This window comes from Saimiri boliviensis, chromosome 13 (assembly GCF_048565385.1).
Source record: "Saimiri boliviensis isolate mSaiBol1 chromosome 13, mSaiBol1.pri, whole genome shotgun sequence".
Classification (NCBI taxonomy): Eukaryota; Metazoa; Chordata; class Mammalia; order Primates; family Cebidae; genus Saimiri; species Saimiri boliviensis.
Window position 1 is genome coordinate 9,089,974 of NC_133461.1, and position 21,303 is coordinate 9,111,276.

General features: G+C 37.2%; 1 protein-coding gene across 1 annotated transcript; it reads left to right on the forward strand.

The window, feature by feature from the left end:
* The first annotated feature begins 3,567 nt into the window (after positions 1-3,567).
* On the forward strand, positions 3,568-19,793 carry LOC104651057 (Gilles de la Tourette syndrome chromosome region, candidate 1). The gene is given in 4 exon segments (XM_074384225.1): positions 3,568-3,669; positions 10,579-10,757; positions 19,672-19,695; positions 19,697-19,793. Coding segments are annotated over 4 exon segments (402 nt in total).
* Positions 19,794-21,303: the final 1,510 nt, after the last annotated feature.

A 21,303-nucleotide genomic window follows, 5' to 3' on the forward strand; every position in this document is an offset into this window, starting at 1 on the left:
GTTTCGTCACCTGAGATGGAGACAATGCCACCAACTCACAATATAAATAGAAAATGTATCTAAAACACGTAACTACCAGCTACATAGATAATCAATTTTCTTTTAATTCTTGCCTTTCTTTCATCTTAAATGAACACTCCAAAATTCTCAGTAGATTTTGAAGGAGGAGTTCCAGTTGATTCAGTTTATAGACCAGTAAGAGTTCTAATTCCAGAAGTTTAAGAATTCTAATTCCAGTTATTTATACAGGGCCTCTGCAAACCAAGATCCATATGGATTGAAATACAACTAATGTTACTTTGTTAACGCAATTAATACTTTATCTCTACTACTTATTAAAATTGATATCATGGCTTTTAGCTATCCCTTACATTACATAATTTGTGGATCAGTTCTCTCACCAGGCTTGCTAAAGCAGCGTACTGTGATCAGGTTCACTCACTGTAAATATCCACCAAATTTGCTGTTAGAGGAAGCCTGCAATACCTTATCTTGCTGATAAACCAATGGGGAGGACTCACATTTTATCCGTGTTTTTCCCTACCTAGTGCCTCACTTATAATAAACATTCAGCAAATGCTTTGCAAATAAGTAAGGCAGATAACTTTTAGAAGAAACTTCACCCCCCAAAATTCAGTTCACATGGGGAGCAATATTTCAAAGACCTAAATGCAATCTAGGATAAAGGGAATGAATACTACTATATCACTTCCAGCAAAATGATTCACTATTATGAGACTATCCAAATGTAATTAACTAATTAAAAAAATACATGCATCTCTCCAATTTTCCATTTTTTAACCAGTAATACAAGATGGCAAATCAAAACCATTGATCATTCCCAGGTCACATTTTGACTTGCTAAAACAGCAGTCCTTCATATTTTCAAAGGATAAAACTCCATTAGTGAAAGGAAATTCTTCTATGCCACAAAATTCTGAAGAAAACAGTAGAGAGGCTGTAAAAAAATTGTATAGAATATTTCCATATCCCTTTACTCAATATTGATTTAATTAATGCTGACACTCATGGCTAAATAAAGAAAAAAATTTTTAAAGAATGCTGTGGCTATTAAAATAGCTGCAAAAAATAATGAAGCATAAATGAAAATATAGGTATTGATAATTAACATACAAAAAAGAACAAAAATATCACTGTCACTGTCCACATGAGCCTTCACTCCTGAAAGCCCAGAAAGCAAGAGCCAAAGCTACCTATTGAAGAGGCCAAAAAATGACTGTCAAGTCAGGAATAACTTCCCATGTCCTGCTGATGTTTAAGATTCTAAATACTAAAGAATACATTAATAATGTACCGTCTTGGTTCATGTCATTTAGCAAATTTACTCTCTAGAATATGAAATCCTACTGATTATATCAGCACCAAAATATATAAAAGTGACAGAGAATGAAGCTTTAAGATAGCCTCCCAGTGATATGTATCTGATTATGATACACCACATCTCACTTTCCAACCCACATCTATATAAAGACAAAATCTGAATCACATGGAAAAGCAAGCTATTAGCAAACAATTTGCAAGAGTCTGAGAAAATTTCTATAGACTAGATAACATTTCAGTTTTAAACATAATCAGTGACCTATACCTATCCTCAAAAATGTCATCTTATAAGTTGGTATAACTAACCAAGTTCAGAAATATGGAGTATACAACTTACAGGAAAATGGTCAGCCATACCCATCTCTTTGCAGAAAGTGTAGAAGCTGGATTTCTGTATATGGCTCTTCCATAAGTCAGTGTGAAGAAGGACAATATAATCTCTTATCTTGCTGAAAATGAATGAGCAAGATCCATGTCATATTTATATTGTGCCCTACTTAATATCTCACTCATAATAAACACAACAAATGCTTTACAAATGAAGAAGATAACGTCTATAAATCAGTGTGATCAAGGGCAGAGACACCAGACATAGTGACTGGAATTTCACTGGAAAAATTACAGCATGACTCCAATTATTTGAAAAATAAAATGGCCCACTAATATTCAGGAAAGACTGAATATTAGTCAAAAGGCCCACATTAGACATATGCATTCTAGACCTAATTTGGACCAGGCATGTGCTCATTAGTATGTAATTCAGCTTCAGATCTGGGGCAGGGGTTGCAGGGCAGGCAATTCTTCTTTCACTCAGATGTACTGTGCAGAAGGCTAAATCCAATCCATACAGTACTCTCAGTCATCTGAACACATAAAATCCCAGGAAGGCAAGGCCAGCTTGCCTCTCCTTACCATCTGTTCACTCTCCCAGCTTCAGGGAACTTCAGAGAGTAGTTAGACCAGGTACCTCACAAACATTTGACCTCTGCCTAGATCTCTTCTCTGAGGTAGGACTTGAATATCACACTGTTCATAGGACATAGGAGTTCCAAAACTAAATTTTTGATCTTCGCTCAACCACTTCTTCTCCCAGTGTTAGCTACCTCTGTGAATGCCACCAGCATCCAATAAATAACTCAATATAGAGAACTAGAAGTTATCTAAGACTCCTCCACTGCCCTGGATTACATATCTAACCTTTATCAATCTTATCCATTTTGCCTCCCAAATATCCCCCATTTTTCTCCATCTCCATTATTCCCGCAGTACCAAGCTAAGGTCATCTTTCTCCACTAACATATCACTTCCCAACTGATCAAGCAATAACCACACTGCAAACCTCTTTCATACAACTTATTCTTCCCTGCATAACCAGAGTGGTCCTTTCAAAATTCAAATCCAGTGGCACTACCCTGATATGGTTTGGCTCTGTGTTCCCACCCAAAAATCATCTCAAATTGTAAACCCCTACATGTTGAGGAAGGGACCTGTAATCCCCAAGTGTCAAGGGAAGGAGGTTACTGGATCATGGGAGCAGTCCTCCGTGATGTGCTCATGATAGTAAGTGAGCTCTCATGAGACCTGATGGTTTTATAAGTGTTTGACTGTTCCTCCTTCACATGATGCCTCACCTGCCACCCATGTAAGACATCCTTCCTTCCCCTTTTACCATAATTGTAAGTTTCCTGAGGCCTCACCAGCCATGCAGAACTGTGAGTCAACTAAACCTCTTCTCTTTATAAATTACCCAATCTCAGGTAGTTCTTTACAGTGTGAAAATGGACTAATTACACTATCCCATCTCCGTCCCACTGCCATCCTCCCTAAGGCCCTATAGCACATTGCTGTTGCCCTCAGAATCAAGACCAGACTGCTTCCAGGGTCCATACCACCTTCTGGGGTTTTGTCCCCAGCTAGTTTATATCACACACCCCTCCTCTTCCTTTCTCTATCACATTTCACATTTACTTTTTTTTTTTTTTTCATTTCAACCTTCCATTACTTTTACCCTCTCATGCTCCCTCACCCCACAAAGCTTTTGTACATTCTGTGTCTCCTTCCTGGAACATTTTACCTCCCTCTGCATCTAGGTCTTTGCCTGAGCTCAGGTTCCCTAAAAAGCCTGGTCTGAGGCAATGAGTAAAAATGCTGCTATTTTGTTTAAGGAAGTGCAAACTCACGGCAAGAAGATGATGAAAATAGCAAAGAAGGGAGGGCTGAGAAGCAATGCAAAGTGAGGTATACCATCCTGGCCACAGCTTCCCAAGTTAGGCCCTTTGCCGGGTGCGCCCCTGTGGCCGTGAGGGACATCTCAGAGAGGCTGCAGAGGTATGTAAGATCTCTTGCCTGAAACAGTTTGTTCATCAGAGAAAGGGAGAAGAGGAAATGAATCTTCTGAGCTCTTCCAAGGTCTTTTTTCCTAATTACTCAATTTTCCCCCGACAGGGAATTAATTCATTCATAGTTTCAGATTGTGACTTCCAGCCTCATTATTTGGGGAGACAGGCTGCAACCATAGTTAATTATTTTATCCAAACCTTGAAATAATGTATAAACACATAAAAAACAACAACAACAGAAACTCAGGGTGCGTGGCTAGTTAGACTGGCTCTAGGAGGCAGCCAAGGGGAGAGTCTGACCTGAGGTGGAAGCTGGTCACCTTTAGGCAGGAGCACAGGTCAGCCAAGGCTGAGGCCTAATTAGAGGATCCAGTGGAGCATTAAGTCAACAGTGATGCACTCTTAGAATGTGGCTACACCCCTTGTGACCACAATAATGGTATTTACAACCATTCTAAGGACACAGAAAATGTGTTCATAGTGTTAAGACAAAGTGGTATATAAAACTGTGTATAAATGAAACTACGTTTTAATTATAATCTTTAATTCTGTTACAATTCTTTTTTTCCCAAGAGTATGCATTAACTTTACAGTTTAAAAAAAAATGGAAGAAAACAGTATCTCAAGAAGAAGGATCAACAGATTGCACAGTAATGACTCAGGAAAGTGCAAGCTTTGTAGGGACCAGGAACACCCAGGCTGGCAAGAAGCCAAAACAGGAGGGAGGGAAGGGGCACAGCCCAGGAGCAACATCAGGAGGCTATGACCACTTTCTGAAGAATCTTGTATCTGCAATTCCTTAGCTTCTCTATCTGTAAATTTCAAACAAGACCTTCATTTGGATATAATGAAGAGAAAGTGAAGACATGCATCTGGAAGCTGACTCAGAAACCCTGACGTTCTTCCTACATTTTCTTTCTAACTACTGCCACATAGAAACATGTCCTACGACTTTTCATCACAGGGACTATGGTCTTTTACAAATTTATCTTCTTTTCTGAAGCTTCCCTCTAACTAACTTTATTTGACATTGCAGTACTAAATAATAGATGTGAAAATTTTCACATCTGTACTGGAAAAAGTATGTTACAAAATAAAGTTGTATAATGCCTCCAGCTATCATTATAACTGAACAGCAGAGAATAGTTCAAAATATTTTCAAAAAAGATTGTTAGGAAAGATTCGCACTTCAACACTGGTTTTTCTTTTAGTGTTGGGATGTTTTTGCACTTTCCAAATTTTCTACAACTAGCATAAGTTTTTCGTAATTCAAGAATTATCTATTCTAATATCTATAATAAAATGATCTATCAATTTAAGACATGTTTTTAAATGGTGATGGGCAATAGTAATAACAAGAGGTGGCTCTGGCATTCTCATAATATTAGAAAATATATCCAGTCTATTTGGGAAACAATTATATCACTTGGGAAACAACTGGAAAAGTATATTATCACTTTTAAATCATTACACTCATTGGTGCAGTAATTTTTTTTTAAACAGACTCTCACTCTGTCACCCAGCCTGGAGTGCAATGGCACAATCTCAGCCCACTGCAACCTCCACATCCCGGGTTCAAGCAATTCTCGTGCCTCAGCCTCCCAAGTAGCTGGGACTACAGGCATGTGCTACCATGTCCAGCTAATTTTTGCATTTTTTAGTAGAGATGGGGGTTTTTCCATGTTGGCCAGGCTGGTCTCAAACTGCTGGCCTCAAGTAATCCACCCGCTTCAGCCTCCCAAAGTGCTGGGATTACAGGTGTGAGCCACTGCACCTGGCCTGGTGCAGTAATATTATACTACCAAAATTCTCCCCCCAAAATAATTTTAAATGTTGGTAAAGTTTTATGCACAGAGAAATGTGGATTACCATTTCTCATATGATCTTGAAAATAAAAAAAATTATAAAATATCCCCAAACTGTATAATATAAATGATTACATAAATATATCCTTATTTTCACCATCAAAAAGCCGCTAGAAATTAAATTTATTAAAAAAGAACTTTAAGTTTTAATCATGGAAATGTTTGCATATTTGCAAAATACAGAGAATAGAATAAATTCCATAGTTTCTATCAGCTAGCTTCAACAATTATTAACACAGTACCAGACTTACTTCATTCATACTCCTACTTACTTTGCCTCTCTCAAGTATATATTTTAAAGTAAAATCCTGACATATTATTATATCTATAAATTCCTCAGCATGTGTGCTTCCAAGATAAAACTTTCAGAATATGATAATGTTATTATACTGAAAAATTAATCATTATTAACATAAAATATCTAGTCAACTTTACAAATAGTTTTTATTTTTCTCTGTGACAGAGGAATTTTAATTCTTCTAATGACATGGAAATGCATAGAAGGGGAAATGCCAGATACAAATCTGTATATGCAACATTATTCAAATACACGCAAACAAGTGTGCAAATAGATTGGACACATGCCTTCATTAACTGAATATCTGTAACTTCAGCGGTTCATGAGCCCCCTTGTCTTCTCACATTTCTGATCTGTCACATGTACTACCTGGAGTCGCACCTCTATGAGTGTATATGTGAGTATGGGAACATGAGTGGGCACTCAGTGGGTTAACCAAGCCCATCCTTCAGCATGTGCTTTCCAAATGAGTTTTGCTGTTCACAAAATCACTGTACATGTACTTTATGGAAAGACATATATGTAGATTTGGGGATTTCCAAAATCTTTGTAAAATTTTCTTCTCAAATGTCATAGACCAGCACAGCAAAATGTTTAATAAAGTTCATTTTCTGTTAAAGAGATCATGCTTTCCAGTTTATCAAATGCTTATTTTTTCTTCTATTTAATAAACCAGAGCCAATATATTATTACCACATGAAATTTTTGTGAATAAAATTAGCCAGTGCTTTCCAGTCACCTACTATTATGCCTGCAGCACAGAGAACACACTAGAAATGGAGATAATTATGGGGCCAAGTATTATGTTTATCCCTGGACTAAAAAAAGAATATATGTCACTAGCTTTCCATCTAAGAGAAATGGATTGAGTAAACTGTATTTATTTTCCCTACTTTACCACATATCTGAGCATTACTTTTTACAGATATCAAACTATATGATCTAATTATAAGCCACATATAAATAACCTACTTGTTTTTTTACCCAAGCCTGTGTACTCCTTGCTTATATTGCTTTGAGCTTAACCCTCTTAAATCCTCCACATTTCTCAACTACTAAAGGGTATTATTTCTCCATTCCATATAACATCCAAGGAGGAAATATCTAATATTGTGTGTATTTTCAAAACTGAATTAAAAAGCAAGTAAAGAAAATTAGTAATGAGTGACTAGATGCCTTGTTAAGCTGTAATTCAGGCTTCTCCAATTGAACCTAAATAACAGATATGTTGCCTGCAAATAATTATTTTAGATGAAGATATTCTAAAGACCTATATTTACATGTATCTAGCTATAATATATTCTATTAGTGAATATATCATGGAAGACAGCTTAGATTTTGAGTTTGAATTTTTAAAAAAATCTATTATTACAACAGAAGGAGGAAATCAAAGGTCATGTCCCAGCTTTTGCTTTACCTGTATGACAGAGCGACCCCCATGAGCCAATCTTCCCTTCAGGGCCTTATGACTCAATAGTGATTGTGAAGGACATCGCTATCTATTAAATATACTATATTTGGATCATAAAGCAAGTAGTGTAAGCTGTCGAATATAATTTAGAAAATGTAGTGGTTTGCAAATATGACTTTTAAAAATAGTATAAAATAAGTATATTCTTAACAGTGCTTGTCAAGAGGGAAAAGAAATTGCCAGCCTGCTGTCTTTAGAAAGTATATGTGTCACAATGACTCTCAATAGGTGATGTGCTTATATGCACAAATGTGGTGTGTGTGTGTGTGTGTGTGTGTGTGTGTGCATGTGCGAGCACACGTGTGTGTTGTAGAAGGAGAGGAAAAGAAGTACTTAGCAGAATCATCTGGAGACATTTCAAAATATACCTTCCTTCTTTCAATTAGGGCTTCATCCTACAAACATTTATCAAGTGTCCATTAGGAACAGACATCTTTTGGTATGTGCAACACTCCTATCCTTTAATATCACCCCTTCAACAAGACACATATTCATGGATGTATTGGTTCCATCTCTGGAGGTGAGAAATAGTGTATGCTGTGCTTAATCTGTTTATCTCTACAAAAGTCTTCCTTATCTTCAACTAATTAAAGACTCTTCCATGCAATATCCAAGGAGGCGATCTATTAACACATCTATTTTCAAGCTAGAAAACAAAAAAGTGAGACACCAAAAATTTGAGACACTTCTTCAAGATTACACAGCTAGTCATTAGTAAAGGTAAAGATTTGGGCTCCAAAGAGCAGATGAGAATACATACTATGGACAGGCAGATGACCCTGGGGGACAGAGAAAAATGAAGCCAGCAGGACTGAGCCAAGCACGGCCCATTCTTCCTTCTCATCAGTTAGGGAAGGGACATGCCTCCTTCTCCTGGAGGAATGTCCAGGATGAGGGGCAGAGGGCAGTGTTACCCAAATACAAGTCCCTCCAAAGGGAAACACCAGCCCATGATTTAAGATTCCCCTAACAGCAAATACTTGTTTTGAGGGGCAACAAGTACCTGGACAAGTACTAGAGTAGTGTGCAAAGTAAGGTTCGGTTTGTGGACTCTTCTTGAAAGATGGAATGCATATTTCCTCTAGCCTCCCTGTTTAATCAAGCCTTATTATGCCAAGTTTACTTGATACTTAAGAGAGAGAAAACTTTAGAAACCCAAATTAGCACACTTAGCACAGCCTATCTAAGGAAGAAAATTCAGTGTGTCCACATGGCTGTGCTCTCAACTCCTTCCTATTGATTGTATACAGTGTACGTATAATCTCTCCATCTCTCTCCTCATGCCAGCACATAGCAAAGCACTCTGGCTCTCTCCCATGGGACTCTCTGTGAGAACAGCCATGACAAGGTCATCCTCCTTCGCTCAAGACTACTTTTAAAATCCCAGTGTGTGTGTATTTCTATACATGTGTATGTTCTATTATGCGTGTATCATTACCTCCTTTTTTTTTTTTTTTTTTTTTTGGAGAGGGAGTCTCACTGTGTCTCCCAGGCTGGAGTGCAGGGGTACGATCTCGGCTCACTGCAACCTCCGCCTCCCAGGTACAAGCAATTCTGTCTCTGTCTCCCAAGTATCTGGGATTACGGGTGTATGCCACCACACCAGGCTAATTTTTGTATTTTTAGTAAAGATGAGGTTTCGCCACATTGGCCAGGCTGGTCTCCAACTCCTGACTTCAAGTGATCCACCTGCCTGGGCCTCCCAAAGTGCTGGGATTACAGGTGTGAGCCACTGCGCCTGGCCTCCTCTTTAATTATTATCAGCACTTCCTACACCAGATTTCACACTACAAATCTGTTTTCTTTTCCTTAAAAAACATGTAAATAGGCCTGTTAGAGATTCAAAGAAAACTGGAATCTTCCACAAAGGTTAATAAAATAGTTATGACATATAAAACATATGGGGATTATCCATTGATTTTCATGTAATATCTACGGCAGTTAGCTCCAGAATTCGGAATTGGCTTCTCAATTACTTTCAGGATAATTTTGAAGTCTAAAAGGACGGAAAAAAATTAAAATTGTCATCCTCCAAGAAAAAGCTCCAGGAGTCCCAACGTCCCCAAACACTCACTCTCATTTAGGTAATTATAAAGTGCACTAAATGAGTGACTTAAATGAAAAATAGTAATAATTCCACAATTACAAAATAATACAGATTGTATACAAATTTTTGTAGGCTCTTTCCCCCCATATTCCAGAGCAAAACTGAGCCACTGTCTAAACTCTATTGGTCTCCTCCTCTGAGACAATGTATAACATCGCAGCATGAATCCAGCAGGGTGCAGGACATCACACACAGAGATTGCTGCTTCTGAAAGGTTTTCAGGTGCCCAAAGACAGGCTGCAGGTGGTGCTGTAAAATTCAGAAAAGCACCGGAATATCATACATCCTGATTCAACCATTCTATCTGTACAAAGAAAAGGGGATCCTTGCATAGCATAAATTGATTTGTTTCTATGCTGACTCTTATTTTATCAATGGCCTGTGGGCACATGCAAATATTTTTAGCTAGGTCAGTATCACATGCATACACACCACACACGGCAGACAAAAATTGCCACCTACCAACCTTCTTTAAATAAAAAAATTCAAACAAGTCAAAACCAAAGATGGTCACGGAAAATGAATGTGTTGTTATAATTAGGTAATGCTTTCGTAATTCCATTTGGATATTTTCCACAAACTGCAAGTAGGTTAAATTCCAAAGCAAGATCTGCATTTCTCCCAAATGCAGGTGTAGCTGCAGCCTGAGGGAGAGGCATCTCCCTGCCGCAGCCAGTTCCCGGGAGGTCTGCATTATACTCTGAGCCAGGTCTCCCTCTACCTTTCCAAGAAATCCCCAGCTGACCTCAGAAAGAATCACACAGCCTCTTTTCAGAGAAAATAACAAGCCAAACCATTAAATTAGATGACGGCACATTTATCTTCATTTTAATCTGAATGTGAATTATCAAGTTATCTAATAGAGTAAAGCTTTCGTGTTTGCATGCCTAAGTTATCCCCATTGATTTTACTATTATCATTAGCATATTGCTTGAAGGACTGAGCCAAAACATCCGGAAAAAAAGCATAAGAGTAAGTATGAATCTCCTCTAAATTTTTGTTTACGTCTCACAATTATTGTTTTTAAAAAGCAAATTCATCAACACAAAATTTTATAACTAAATGTTAGACAATAAATTCAATGTTAAACTTGGACTACTTTCAATTAGAACTATATTAACGCAACTCAGTTCACAGTCCCCGTTTTACTTTGTCAGATCAGAACCACCCATCAAAATGGAGGCCTGCAAGTAAGAGGAGGAAGAGGGAGGAGACAGAACACAGAAATCTTCTCAGTGGCTTTGCTGACAGGCGGGTAGGAGTCACTACCCGCCATTTGCACGTAAGTGTTTTTGTTCCTCTTGTTTATGGGTCCTATTTACGCATGTGTGCCCAGGTATGTATTAAGTACATCAGAATTTAATTTTCTATATATAATCAACACATCCCACAAAAGGTTTGAGGTAGGTGCCATTCACATTAAAGAATGTACATAAGTCACTCTTAAAAGCTGAGAACCTTCTAAACACACACACACACACACACACACACACACACACACACACACAAAGGGCACCTGGTTGCAGAAGTTGCCCAAAATGTGGTCACCAATGATTGGACAGTAAGAATCAAAGAAGCTCAGGAAAGACAGTTTATTTCTAGCCACTGTGGTCCAGAAGGCACAACAGAGAAAAGGGAGCTGAGAGGACCCTGATGTGATGTTAGGGTAGGTGAAGAAACGTGCAGAAAGAAGACAAATGACAAATAGTTGAAAGAGGAAAAAAAGTACATGATGCAAACACTTCAATGTGCTCACCATTATTTCTACGACTTATACTACTATTTGTATTATTTATGTACATTAAAGACCTGTTTTGGAACACATTCAAGGTAAAAACTTAAAGCAGCAAATAAGAAAGTTAGTGTGATTGGAGCAAATGTTTGTGAAAGGAGTACTAATCACAAATAAGACTAAAAATAAAAACTGGACCCAAACTTTGGAGAACTGGAAATCCAAAAATAATAATGTGCTTAGATTTTAACCTATAGGTAACAGGAGTCATTAAAGGGTTTTATGCTGTAACTTATGTAAAAGAGAGATGTTTCCAAAGTGCCAAAGTGTTGACTTGGTAGTGGTGTTAGGAGGAATAAAACTGGGAAAAGAAGACAACTTCAATCAGATAAATGAGGTGTGTTCATTCCAATGCAAGACAAATAAAATTTTTATGAAATTCTCTACTTCAGTTTTGAAAAAGACCAATGGATGTTGACAAATCAAGGCATAAAACAAAGTTCGAGGCATCAGGGTCAGAAATATGTCTGTGGTATTTCTTTCAGTCAGACAGTTCAGGGGCAGGGCCCTGTTCAATAATTAAACATTTGTTCTCAATGCACTCTATTGTGTCACTCCAGAATATACAGGAAGCAAAAAAGACAATTGTAGGTCACTCGATTTCAATTGGAAAAGAATTTTGACCAATGAAGTAAGCACACAAGTAATTTCTCCCAAAATTTTTGCAGAGTAGCTGGAGTCAGTGCTGTGAGTGCGCCTGAGAGCAGTAAGGGGACACACTATGGTGGCATGTGCTGGCAGGTGCTTGAGCCTGCATGCTGCTGCAAAGTGAGGATTGCAAATCACACACTTGGGAGGGAGCTGACACCTTATCCTGAGATGCCAAGGCCAGCATGGCCAAGGTTTCTCTTGCACGGCTGTGACCCAGAAGACACATCTGATCAGGCACAAAGCTAAGACTTCTGCTAAGGTCAGTCAGACCAGGAAATACTGTTTGACTCCATCGTGTTGAGGGCCTCAAAGAGCCTCCTGCTTATCCAGCTTTGCTTAATACCTCCCAGGCTCCAAAATGATCAGGTGACTCTACCACTCATATCCCAGCCATGATGTCATCCCCACCTCCATCTGACTATATCCTTTCAGGTATTAGAAAGGAAACAACCTATTTATTTTCAATTAATTATGAAAAATACTTAATTTGTTATTTGTACCATCATCTCATTACATGAAGGACTTGAGCCAGATTTCAGAGATATGTATAAGAAAATGGGATGATAAATAAGTTGGAAATTTGAAGAAAAAAATGAAGGAAGGAAAATAAGATGATATAAATAAAAGTCATAAAAAGATGATATTACAATATAAAGTATGGGTTGAAGATCCATTGAATCAGGCTAATTGGAAGAGACTGGATATTAAAGCTTTAGAAACAAGTAAATGTGAGATTGGCTGATAAGTCTATGGATCTGTATTCACTGCAGGTCATTGGAAGAACTGAACTGAAAGTAAAATGTAAGTCAGTAAAATACCCAGAATAGAAAGAGATAAGTAGTTAAGATAAATGAGAAAATCTAAGCAGAGCTTGCTATGGTGATTGCTGAGAAAGAGGAATCATGACTCCACCGTGCATTCTCATGGGGACAGGGACCCAGCAGGAACAGTTCACAAAGCAGGTGGGATGAAGTGGAATTTGAAATTTTTCCAACACATCTATGGCTACCTAGTCCAGGTCACAGGCTGGGGAATGTAAGTCTAAAATTTTCCAAATCTCTCTCTGAGCCTCTTGGCAACCAAAGCAAAGTAAAGAGGAAAATCATGAGATTGCAGCAGTATTTCACAAACTGGTATCTGACTGATGCTGTTCGGCCAGACATTAATTATCATGTCCCACATACCACACACATGATGTAAGAAATATTTGCAAATTCAGGATTTAAATAAAGTGAATGTTTGTTTCTTCTTAACTGTTCAACTACACATAGCCATCAATGTGATGGTTACTATATAAAGGGGCCAGCAAGCTTTTTCCATGTGTCACTTACTGGTCTGCTTAGAAAAGGACTCTGCAGAGCAGAGTTTGGGAAGTAACGACTTAAAAAACTAATGATGGAAAACCCTCAAAAAACTGTGTATAGAAGAAAGATACCTCAACAAAATAAAAGTTACAGATGACAGACCCATAGCTAGTATCATACTGGATGGGGGAAAACTGAAAACGTTTGCTCTAATATCTGAAACATGACAAGGATGCCCGTTTCCACCACTGTTATTCAACATAGTACTAGAAGTTTTAGCTACAGTAATCAGACAAGAGAAAGAAATAAAAGGAATCCAAACTGGAAAGGAAGATGTCAAATGATCCTTGTTAGCAGATGATATGATCTTGCATTTGGAAAAACCCAAAGATTCCACCAAAAACCTATTAGAATTGATTAACAAATCAGTAAAGTTGCAGGATACAAAGTCAGCACAAAACAATCAGCATCATTTCTCTATGCCACTAGTGAACAATCTGAAAAAGAAATCAAGAAAGTAATCCCATTTATGATATCTACAAATACAAAAATTAGCCAGGTGTGGTGGCTGGCACCTGTAATCACAGCTACTGGGGAGGCTGAGGCATAAGAATTGTTTGAACCCAGGAGGCAGAGGTTGCAGCAAGCTGAGATCATGCCATTATACTTCAGCCTGGGGAATAGAGCCAGACTCTTGTTTGCAAAAAAAAAAAAAAAGAAAAGAAAAGAAAAGAAAAAAAATAGGCCAAAACTATTATCTGATTCTCTAAATATGTGATTTTATAGTGGTCTAACTTGATCCAAGAGTTCCAAAATTTAGAACAACAAGAATAAATTATCACATGCACTTAAAACTTCATCTTGAAGAAATATGTTCAACTGATACCTAAGCTAAGATATCCTACAGCTAAGAGTTAACTCTTTGGAAAGCATTTGCAGATAATCTACACCACTAATTAAAGACAGATTGATTTATTTTGTGCCTAAACAAAGAAAAAGGCAAGATTTTAATACCTTAATAAAATTTATGGATTTATGCTTTAATAGGAAGCTCTGAAACTTACCCATCAGGTATGTAAAGGAAAGGTTGGCAGAAAAGGTCATGTATCTCAACAGCAGTATCAGATCCACTTAAACAAAAGATCTCAAAGTTTTGCATTATCGACCTTATACATGAGTATTTTCTACTAGAGAATTTTTAAAGCAGGTGTTATAAACTGCCTATTTAAACCATTTAAAACTTCTTTCCAGATTGCAGTCGAAGGATATCTAATTTTAATGAAGGTAACTACTTGGTCTACCTCCAAGATAAATTGAATTAAAAATGTAATCCCAAGTAACTAAATGAGTTAACCTGCTACATAGAATTTTTGTGATAAGCCAATTATATTTAGAGAATGCCTGCCAAAAAATAATGACTAGGTTTTCAGAGAAATTGATCTTGGGCCATTCTTACTGATGCAACTTTGAGAGCAGAGCCGCATGCCTACTGAGGAATGGCCAGTCTTTACAGTCACACTTTGTTGTCGGCACCAGAAGAGTCTCCCTTTTTATTCTCATGCTAGTAGAGCATCCAGCATTCAGATCAGTATTATGTCATTGAGAACTAAGGTAAACATGGAACCCAAATATGGTTCTATTTGCCCCTTCTAAAATTGTTACTATCAAAGAGAGTGTTCTTATTCAGCTAGACATGTGTGGGGGTTTCTATCTGAGCCTAAAGAGCTGACCAGGGCCCAGAATAGCAGCTGTTACGAGTTCTTATGGCCAAGCTCATTCCTTCCTGATGCAGAGTCAAAGACTTACCTACCATCTGCAAGAAACAGTCCTATCTGTCTTACATTATCCTCACACTTTGTGTGTTGTCTAGTGTCAATATTGGTGTCCCCACTTAACAGGGAGCCCATGCTAAGGTAGAGCCAATGGCTAGAATCACAGTCCATATGAGCTCCCTGCCTACCTCGGCAGAGCTTATCATTAAACTATGCTCATGCCTCCTGGCAACACATGAGATGGAGAAGCATCAATCACTTCTGAGTGAGCATAACCAATTTCCCCATTCTGCTGCAACTGTCAGAGTCTTTTGGCCTCATTCTGTTATTCAGGGCCCTGCTATTATTATTCCAGGAATCAAAGGGTGACAAGAAAAATAACCAAAAATTTATTTTGGTTTTTAACAAAGTAAGAATAAAATCATGTAGCAAAAGACAACCTACAATAATGTTAGCACTTGGAAATGGGGTTTTTTTGCAAGTTGATACTCTGAAATATGTCCTGAGGCTTTTCTTGGATAAGATCTACATACTGGTCTCTGGCCAAGTTGCTATGACTCATTGCAGGAGGCACTGAGGTCTAGGTTCTAATCTTCCAATACCTCTCTGTAAAGCAGCCTATCACACAGTGCTCTCGGGTTCTCTGAGCTTCTGAAGCAAGTGAAAAGGAGACACTGTTGCACTGATACACTCTAGGGAGTGAAGTGCCACCCCCAACATGCTGTCTTCCTTCTTATTCATCAATGCCTTCTGTACAAAATAAGCCAATGATAAATCCACATATATTGAGCTCCTGTTAAATTCAAAATGCTCTGCCAAGAAAGAAGGATAAGCCATTCTTCCCACACACAGGAAGCTAAAAGGCAAAGTTGGGGTAACATATATATATATATTTACATATTATGCTGTATGTTATATATAATTATATATTATACATATTTAAAATAGATTATAAATGTATCTAAATATATTTTATAATATATTATATACAATATATATTATTACCCCGTATATATGATACACAAACCCATAGGTTTTAGACTGAGCCCTGGGCTTCATCACATGCTGCCTTAGTCACTTTGCTTAACACTAAACTACAGAGGGTGTTCAGCACAATGTTTGGTCCAAAGTAATTCCCTAACAAACTATAATTATTATTCATGGTCTAACATATATCAGTAACTCGTATAGACACGTAATTTAGACATTGACTCCTTCATAAGTCTACTTAAGCTGCAGAGGTGTGTGTGGGGGGGTGTGGGGGTGTGGGTGGGTGTGTATGAGTGAAGTCATCCCTTGAAATGTGGCAAAATTCCCATGACTTGTAAATATTATAGCAGGACTGGGTTCAAACCCTGATGCTATCTGGCCCAAAGCCAGATACCACCACAGAACACTGGTGCTACAGTCTGGAGTTACCCTGCCCAATATGGGAGCCACTAGCCAATACGGCTATTTAAATTTAAATTCTAATTAAGTTAAAAATCAAGTTCCTCAGTTGCACTGGCCACATGTCAAAGGCTCAAAAGCCACACATGGCTTATGGCCACAGTGTTGGATAATAGAGATATTATAACATACCTTTCAGCACCGAAAATTCTAGTGGGTAGCACCAATCTAGATATAAAGATGAAAAGAATAAACTATTTTTTACAGGCCAGAAAAATAATGGTATCTGTTAAGTTAAAGCAATGATAGAATGAAGAAAGTGATCATTCTGTATCCCTGGGTAAGGCTGTGATAATTACTCTGAGCATAATTAAATAAAACTCTCACTTTCACCTTTAGGTCTCTATTATGCAGGAGTTAGGAAGCAACTAAATTCCTAGAAGTTGCTGTTATCTGTCTAGTTAACATGCTTTCATCAAGCTCAGAGACGTGTTCTATTAATGTAAGTTTGTCTCCATTTCTTTAGTAAAATGCTACCAGTAAAATAAAATTGTGTGGAACAGTCAAACAAGGTGTTAGAAATATCACCATGGATGCAAGCCAGTATCAACTCCTTTGCAGGTTTACTTAAGATGTTAGCTCTTTTCTTTGGTGCTCAGTTATATACTTGTTTGTGTTTTTTTTTTTTTCACTTAAAACAATAGTAGAAATAACTAAGTGTTTGAATTAGTCTCCTTTTCAAGAGTTCAGTTTAACGAGCTTTAAGAAAAAAAATTACTTGTAGAATAGAAACTTCATTTCATTTTTATTCATTTGCTTAATCAAGAAATATTTGCAAAAAAAAAGAGAGAAATATTTGTGTATCACCTGCTCTGTATCTATCTGCTGCTGGGATGGATGCTAAGGATGTAAAAATGACCCAAAATAAACTGGACCCCTAATGCCATGGCATTTATAGCTTCCAGTCTTCTCTCACCACGAAATATTTAGATTTCACTGCAAAAGATTAAAAAATGTATAGGAAATAATTTGACTGATATCTAGCAAATAATTACATTTCCCAAATACAACAAATTAATCATCACTGCAATATAAATTCTCGCTCACCATTCTCTCTTTCCTCTCCCTTACTATCCCTCTGCCTTATACTACAAGCCCTATCAATACTACACTTATTCTCAAAGAAAATTCAGGTATAAAGTTCTTATTTTTTTTCATGGATGGGGGGGAAAAAGTACAAAAAAAAACCCCACAATTGTTGGTTCAGTTTATACACTATGTAGAGATCCTAGAAATAGAAATATTGCCTGGCAAGGAAAGCCAGAACTGGACAGAGGTTAAGGTTGAAGTTGTGAACACAAATTTTATTCAGGAACAATTACAAAGGAGAAAGAAAACCAGGTTCAATTTCAAATATAGCAAGGACAAGTAGGGATTTATAGCCAAGGAGAAGGGTGACATCAGTGGATGGAAAATTACTGAGAGAAAACATCAGGTGTAATGGGGATTCTGGCTAAATCAGCTTCATAGGATTCTTGATGAAGGTAGGCCAGGATGATCACATACCCAAGGTTTTGGGGATGAAGAGTTTGTTTGAAAAACCACATTCAGATATTTGAAAGTCTGCTTCCTATTTCACTACATTTAAATTATAAATGCAAGTGAGTTGTTACCAATGCAGCATGCCAAAGCTGAGTTAAGTAGCCAGAAAGACTCTAAAAGTAAGAATCCTTTCATTTTATCAAATTTTGCCAATAAGAATTCTTAAAACGGTGAGCCTACAAAAGCCAATATGATTGAAGACCATTTCATGGTCTATGCAGTCAATTTGCATCTTCCTTATGGCCTGAAGACAAGCGGCCATGAGCAGTGAGCATTGTTAACTAGAGTTTAAGAAACCATGCTGTTTCTAAATGCAGTATAATGGAAAATTCCACTGAGAAAGAAAATCACAAATCAACCTAAACCAGTAAGATAATATTAAAAGGACAGAGAATGGACAATATCAGTAACTTCATTTTTATGTAACACATCTCTATCATGAATAAGCAAATTATCTTGGTATTATCTGAAAAACTAGGAAGAGTAAGGACACATGCTAAGCAAGAACTAGTCCTGTTAAGAATATTCAGAATAGAAGCTGCTAATCTTAATAGCAACTGTTCTTTTCAAAAACTGTACATTCAACATTCTGTGTGTTTTGACTTTGGTTAGAAGAGGTAAGAAAATAAGAAAATGACTACCTATTTAAATATGAAATAAAATAATGCAACAATTGTGCGTTTATTTCTTTCCCAGGACTTCAGACAATCACTTCAAATGCTGCCATAAAAAAGGAGAACATTTTGGTATAGGAAGAAGATTCATTTGTAAAGAAAGAGCAGGATGCAGTTTCCAAGAGATACAGGCAATACATTCATTTTTCTATGAGAAAAATACCACAGTTATGTTGCATTGACTATAGATGGCAAGACAACTAAAAGAGACCCACCAGACTTCTCCTAATGAGTCTAATTTTACCCTCAATTTTTCCTTTTCTAAATATGAAACTTGAATTTTTGTCTTCTTCCTTTAAACACTTTTGGTCATACGTTAGTGCTTTCCTGTCAAAACGTTGCCTTCTTAATCTCAAATTCATCAAGCTTTAAGTTTATTCTGAAAACATTTCCCATCAAATAAATGTTGTAAACTCTCTGGGCAGCTAACTTTGTTTGCTCCCAAATAGTTCTTACTAAAGTAGCCTTTCTTATTCATTTAATCATCCTGTCATCATAAAGTTCCAGTATTATTTTCTTACAGTTGAGTACAATGCATGTTTCTTCCCCCAAAGAATTCACAATTGACTTTAAAAGGTAAATAATATACACGTTGTGGTAAATAACAATAGAGATCAGTAAATTACACATTCACCAAAGACCTTTTTCTGGACAGCCAAGGTAATCAGAAAAGTCTTAGAAAAAGTGGGATTTACTTAGGTTCTCAACAAAGGAAAGACTAGAGTGGGAAGACATTCTATACAAAATAAAAGAAGAAATGATAACTGTTAGGACCAAAGGCAGAAATGACATACACATGTTATATTTCAGAAGGCAATGATAAGCCAAATTGGTTTATATACTCAAAGTATATTTATATGTCATACTTGACTGGCTCATCACTGCCTTCTGATAGCTGCAGGGAAAGGTTTTCAAAACTTTCTTAATGACTGAGTTTTACTGGCCTTCTTTCTAGAATGTTCAGGACTGGCAATAACTTCCCTTCAGTGATATAAGTACATTCACGTAAAAAAATTATTAGACCCAGAGAAAATGTTATTGTTTCTAAACAATATTCTATATTTAGGATCTTCAAAATCCAGGTAAGAAACAGTGAATAACTCATTCACTGCAAGTTTGGCCCCATCCCTCAGTACCAACGAAGAGAGACAAATCAAGATAGAAAGACATCATTACCGTCTCTATTGATAGTGGTATTATGTACTAATGAATAAACATAACTCCTTTACACAGTGCTCTACAGCTATTTCATATACTCATTTCATTCTTGCAATGACGCAAATTTAAGTGTTGTGTTTAAACCTAAGTTGGCACACGTTAATATCTCTACTTTACTAATGAAAAAAACCCAAGCTTAAGTTACTAATTCCTGGTCGCCTTGCTGTCCAAGGCCGAGCCACACATTTTAAACCTGACCTTTGGAAACCACAAGTGCTCTGCCACCAATGCCCCTAAGACCAGCAAAGATCCTAGAACTGTTTAGTACTAGCCGATGAAGTCACAGGGTTCTTTTGTTCAGATTCTTCCCTAAATGACATCACCCATGGCTATAATGCAGAGCTACGTTAATCATCCCAATCAACTACACAGCCAATTAAATAAGAATACTAAATACGAATATGAGAATGTCATACTTGACTGTTCTATAATCCATGCCATCACTATACACTTCTGTCTGGTCAATTACACAGCTCATTCATAACATCATTCACAAGGGGCTGGATCGCCGTAATTCCTCACCAATGCAGGGAGATGAAAGTTTTCCTGACGTATAATCAGTAAGTTGTTTTTAATAAAAGTACCTGAAGATACAAATGTAAATATATTTCCACCTAGAAACATGTTCTATTATGATCTTGTATACATACAAAAGACCTTTGTTGTACATTTCTTCCATTAACTGTCCACTATACAACATTTACAGAAATAGTGGTTAGGGAACCACTCAAGTTGCTGCTACTTTGCAAAATGATAAAACAACATCAGGTTTTGGAAAGACGTACCCAGCACACATTAGATCTCCTCTTATCTGAGTGCTTACCTTGAGGTCCACACAGCAAGGTTAACTCTCCACGTAAAATTAGAGGGTTGAAATACACCTGTCTTGGCATTGTAGTCACCTACTGAACCATATCTACAGAGTGCATGCTGACAACAATGGCCAAGGAATATCAGAATGTCTCCCCCTGGAAAAATCCATACAATATAAGAGTGAGAAAGAGAGAGGGAATGGTAGACTCCTAATTAAAGTTTGAAAGGTTTCTTAACTTTCTTAAAGACTAATAGCACAGCAAAGATTGATTTTCAAAGGGGATCATTAATTTTCCTTAATTTTAAACTAAATCTCAAAGTATATTTTATTCATATTCAGAAAAGGATAAATGGAAGATCAAAAAGCAATAATGCAGACCTCACCAGTGCCCAGCCCCTGAGGGAACCATTGCATTGCATTTTTTATGTCAGCCAACCTTTTCTTTTTAGTATTCATGAAAACTTAGCAAATAATCACATTGAATTGATTTCAGGGACATATATCCATTGCTTCCTGCCTGAAACGTGAATCTCAAGCATGGTTATCTGACACAGGAATGCCCTTTCATTTTGTCTTCAGTAAGAGCAACTGTATAGAACAAGTAAATGAGCAACCCAATGAAATCTCCCATCCCACAATCTGCTCTTGCCTTGCTATTCAATTCAT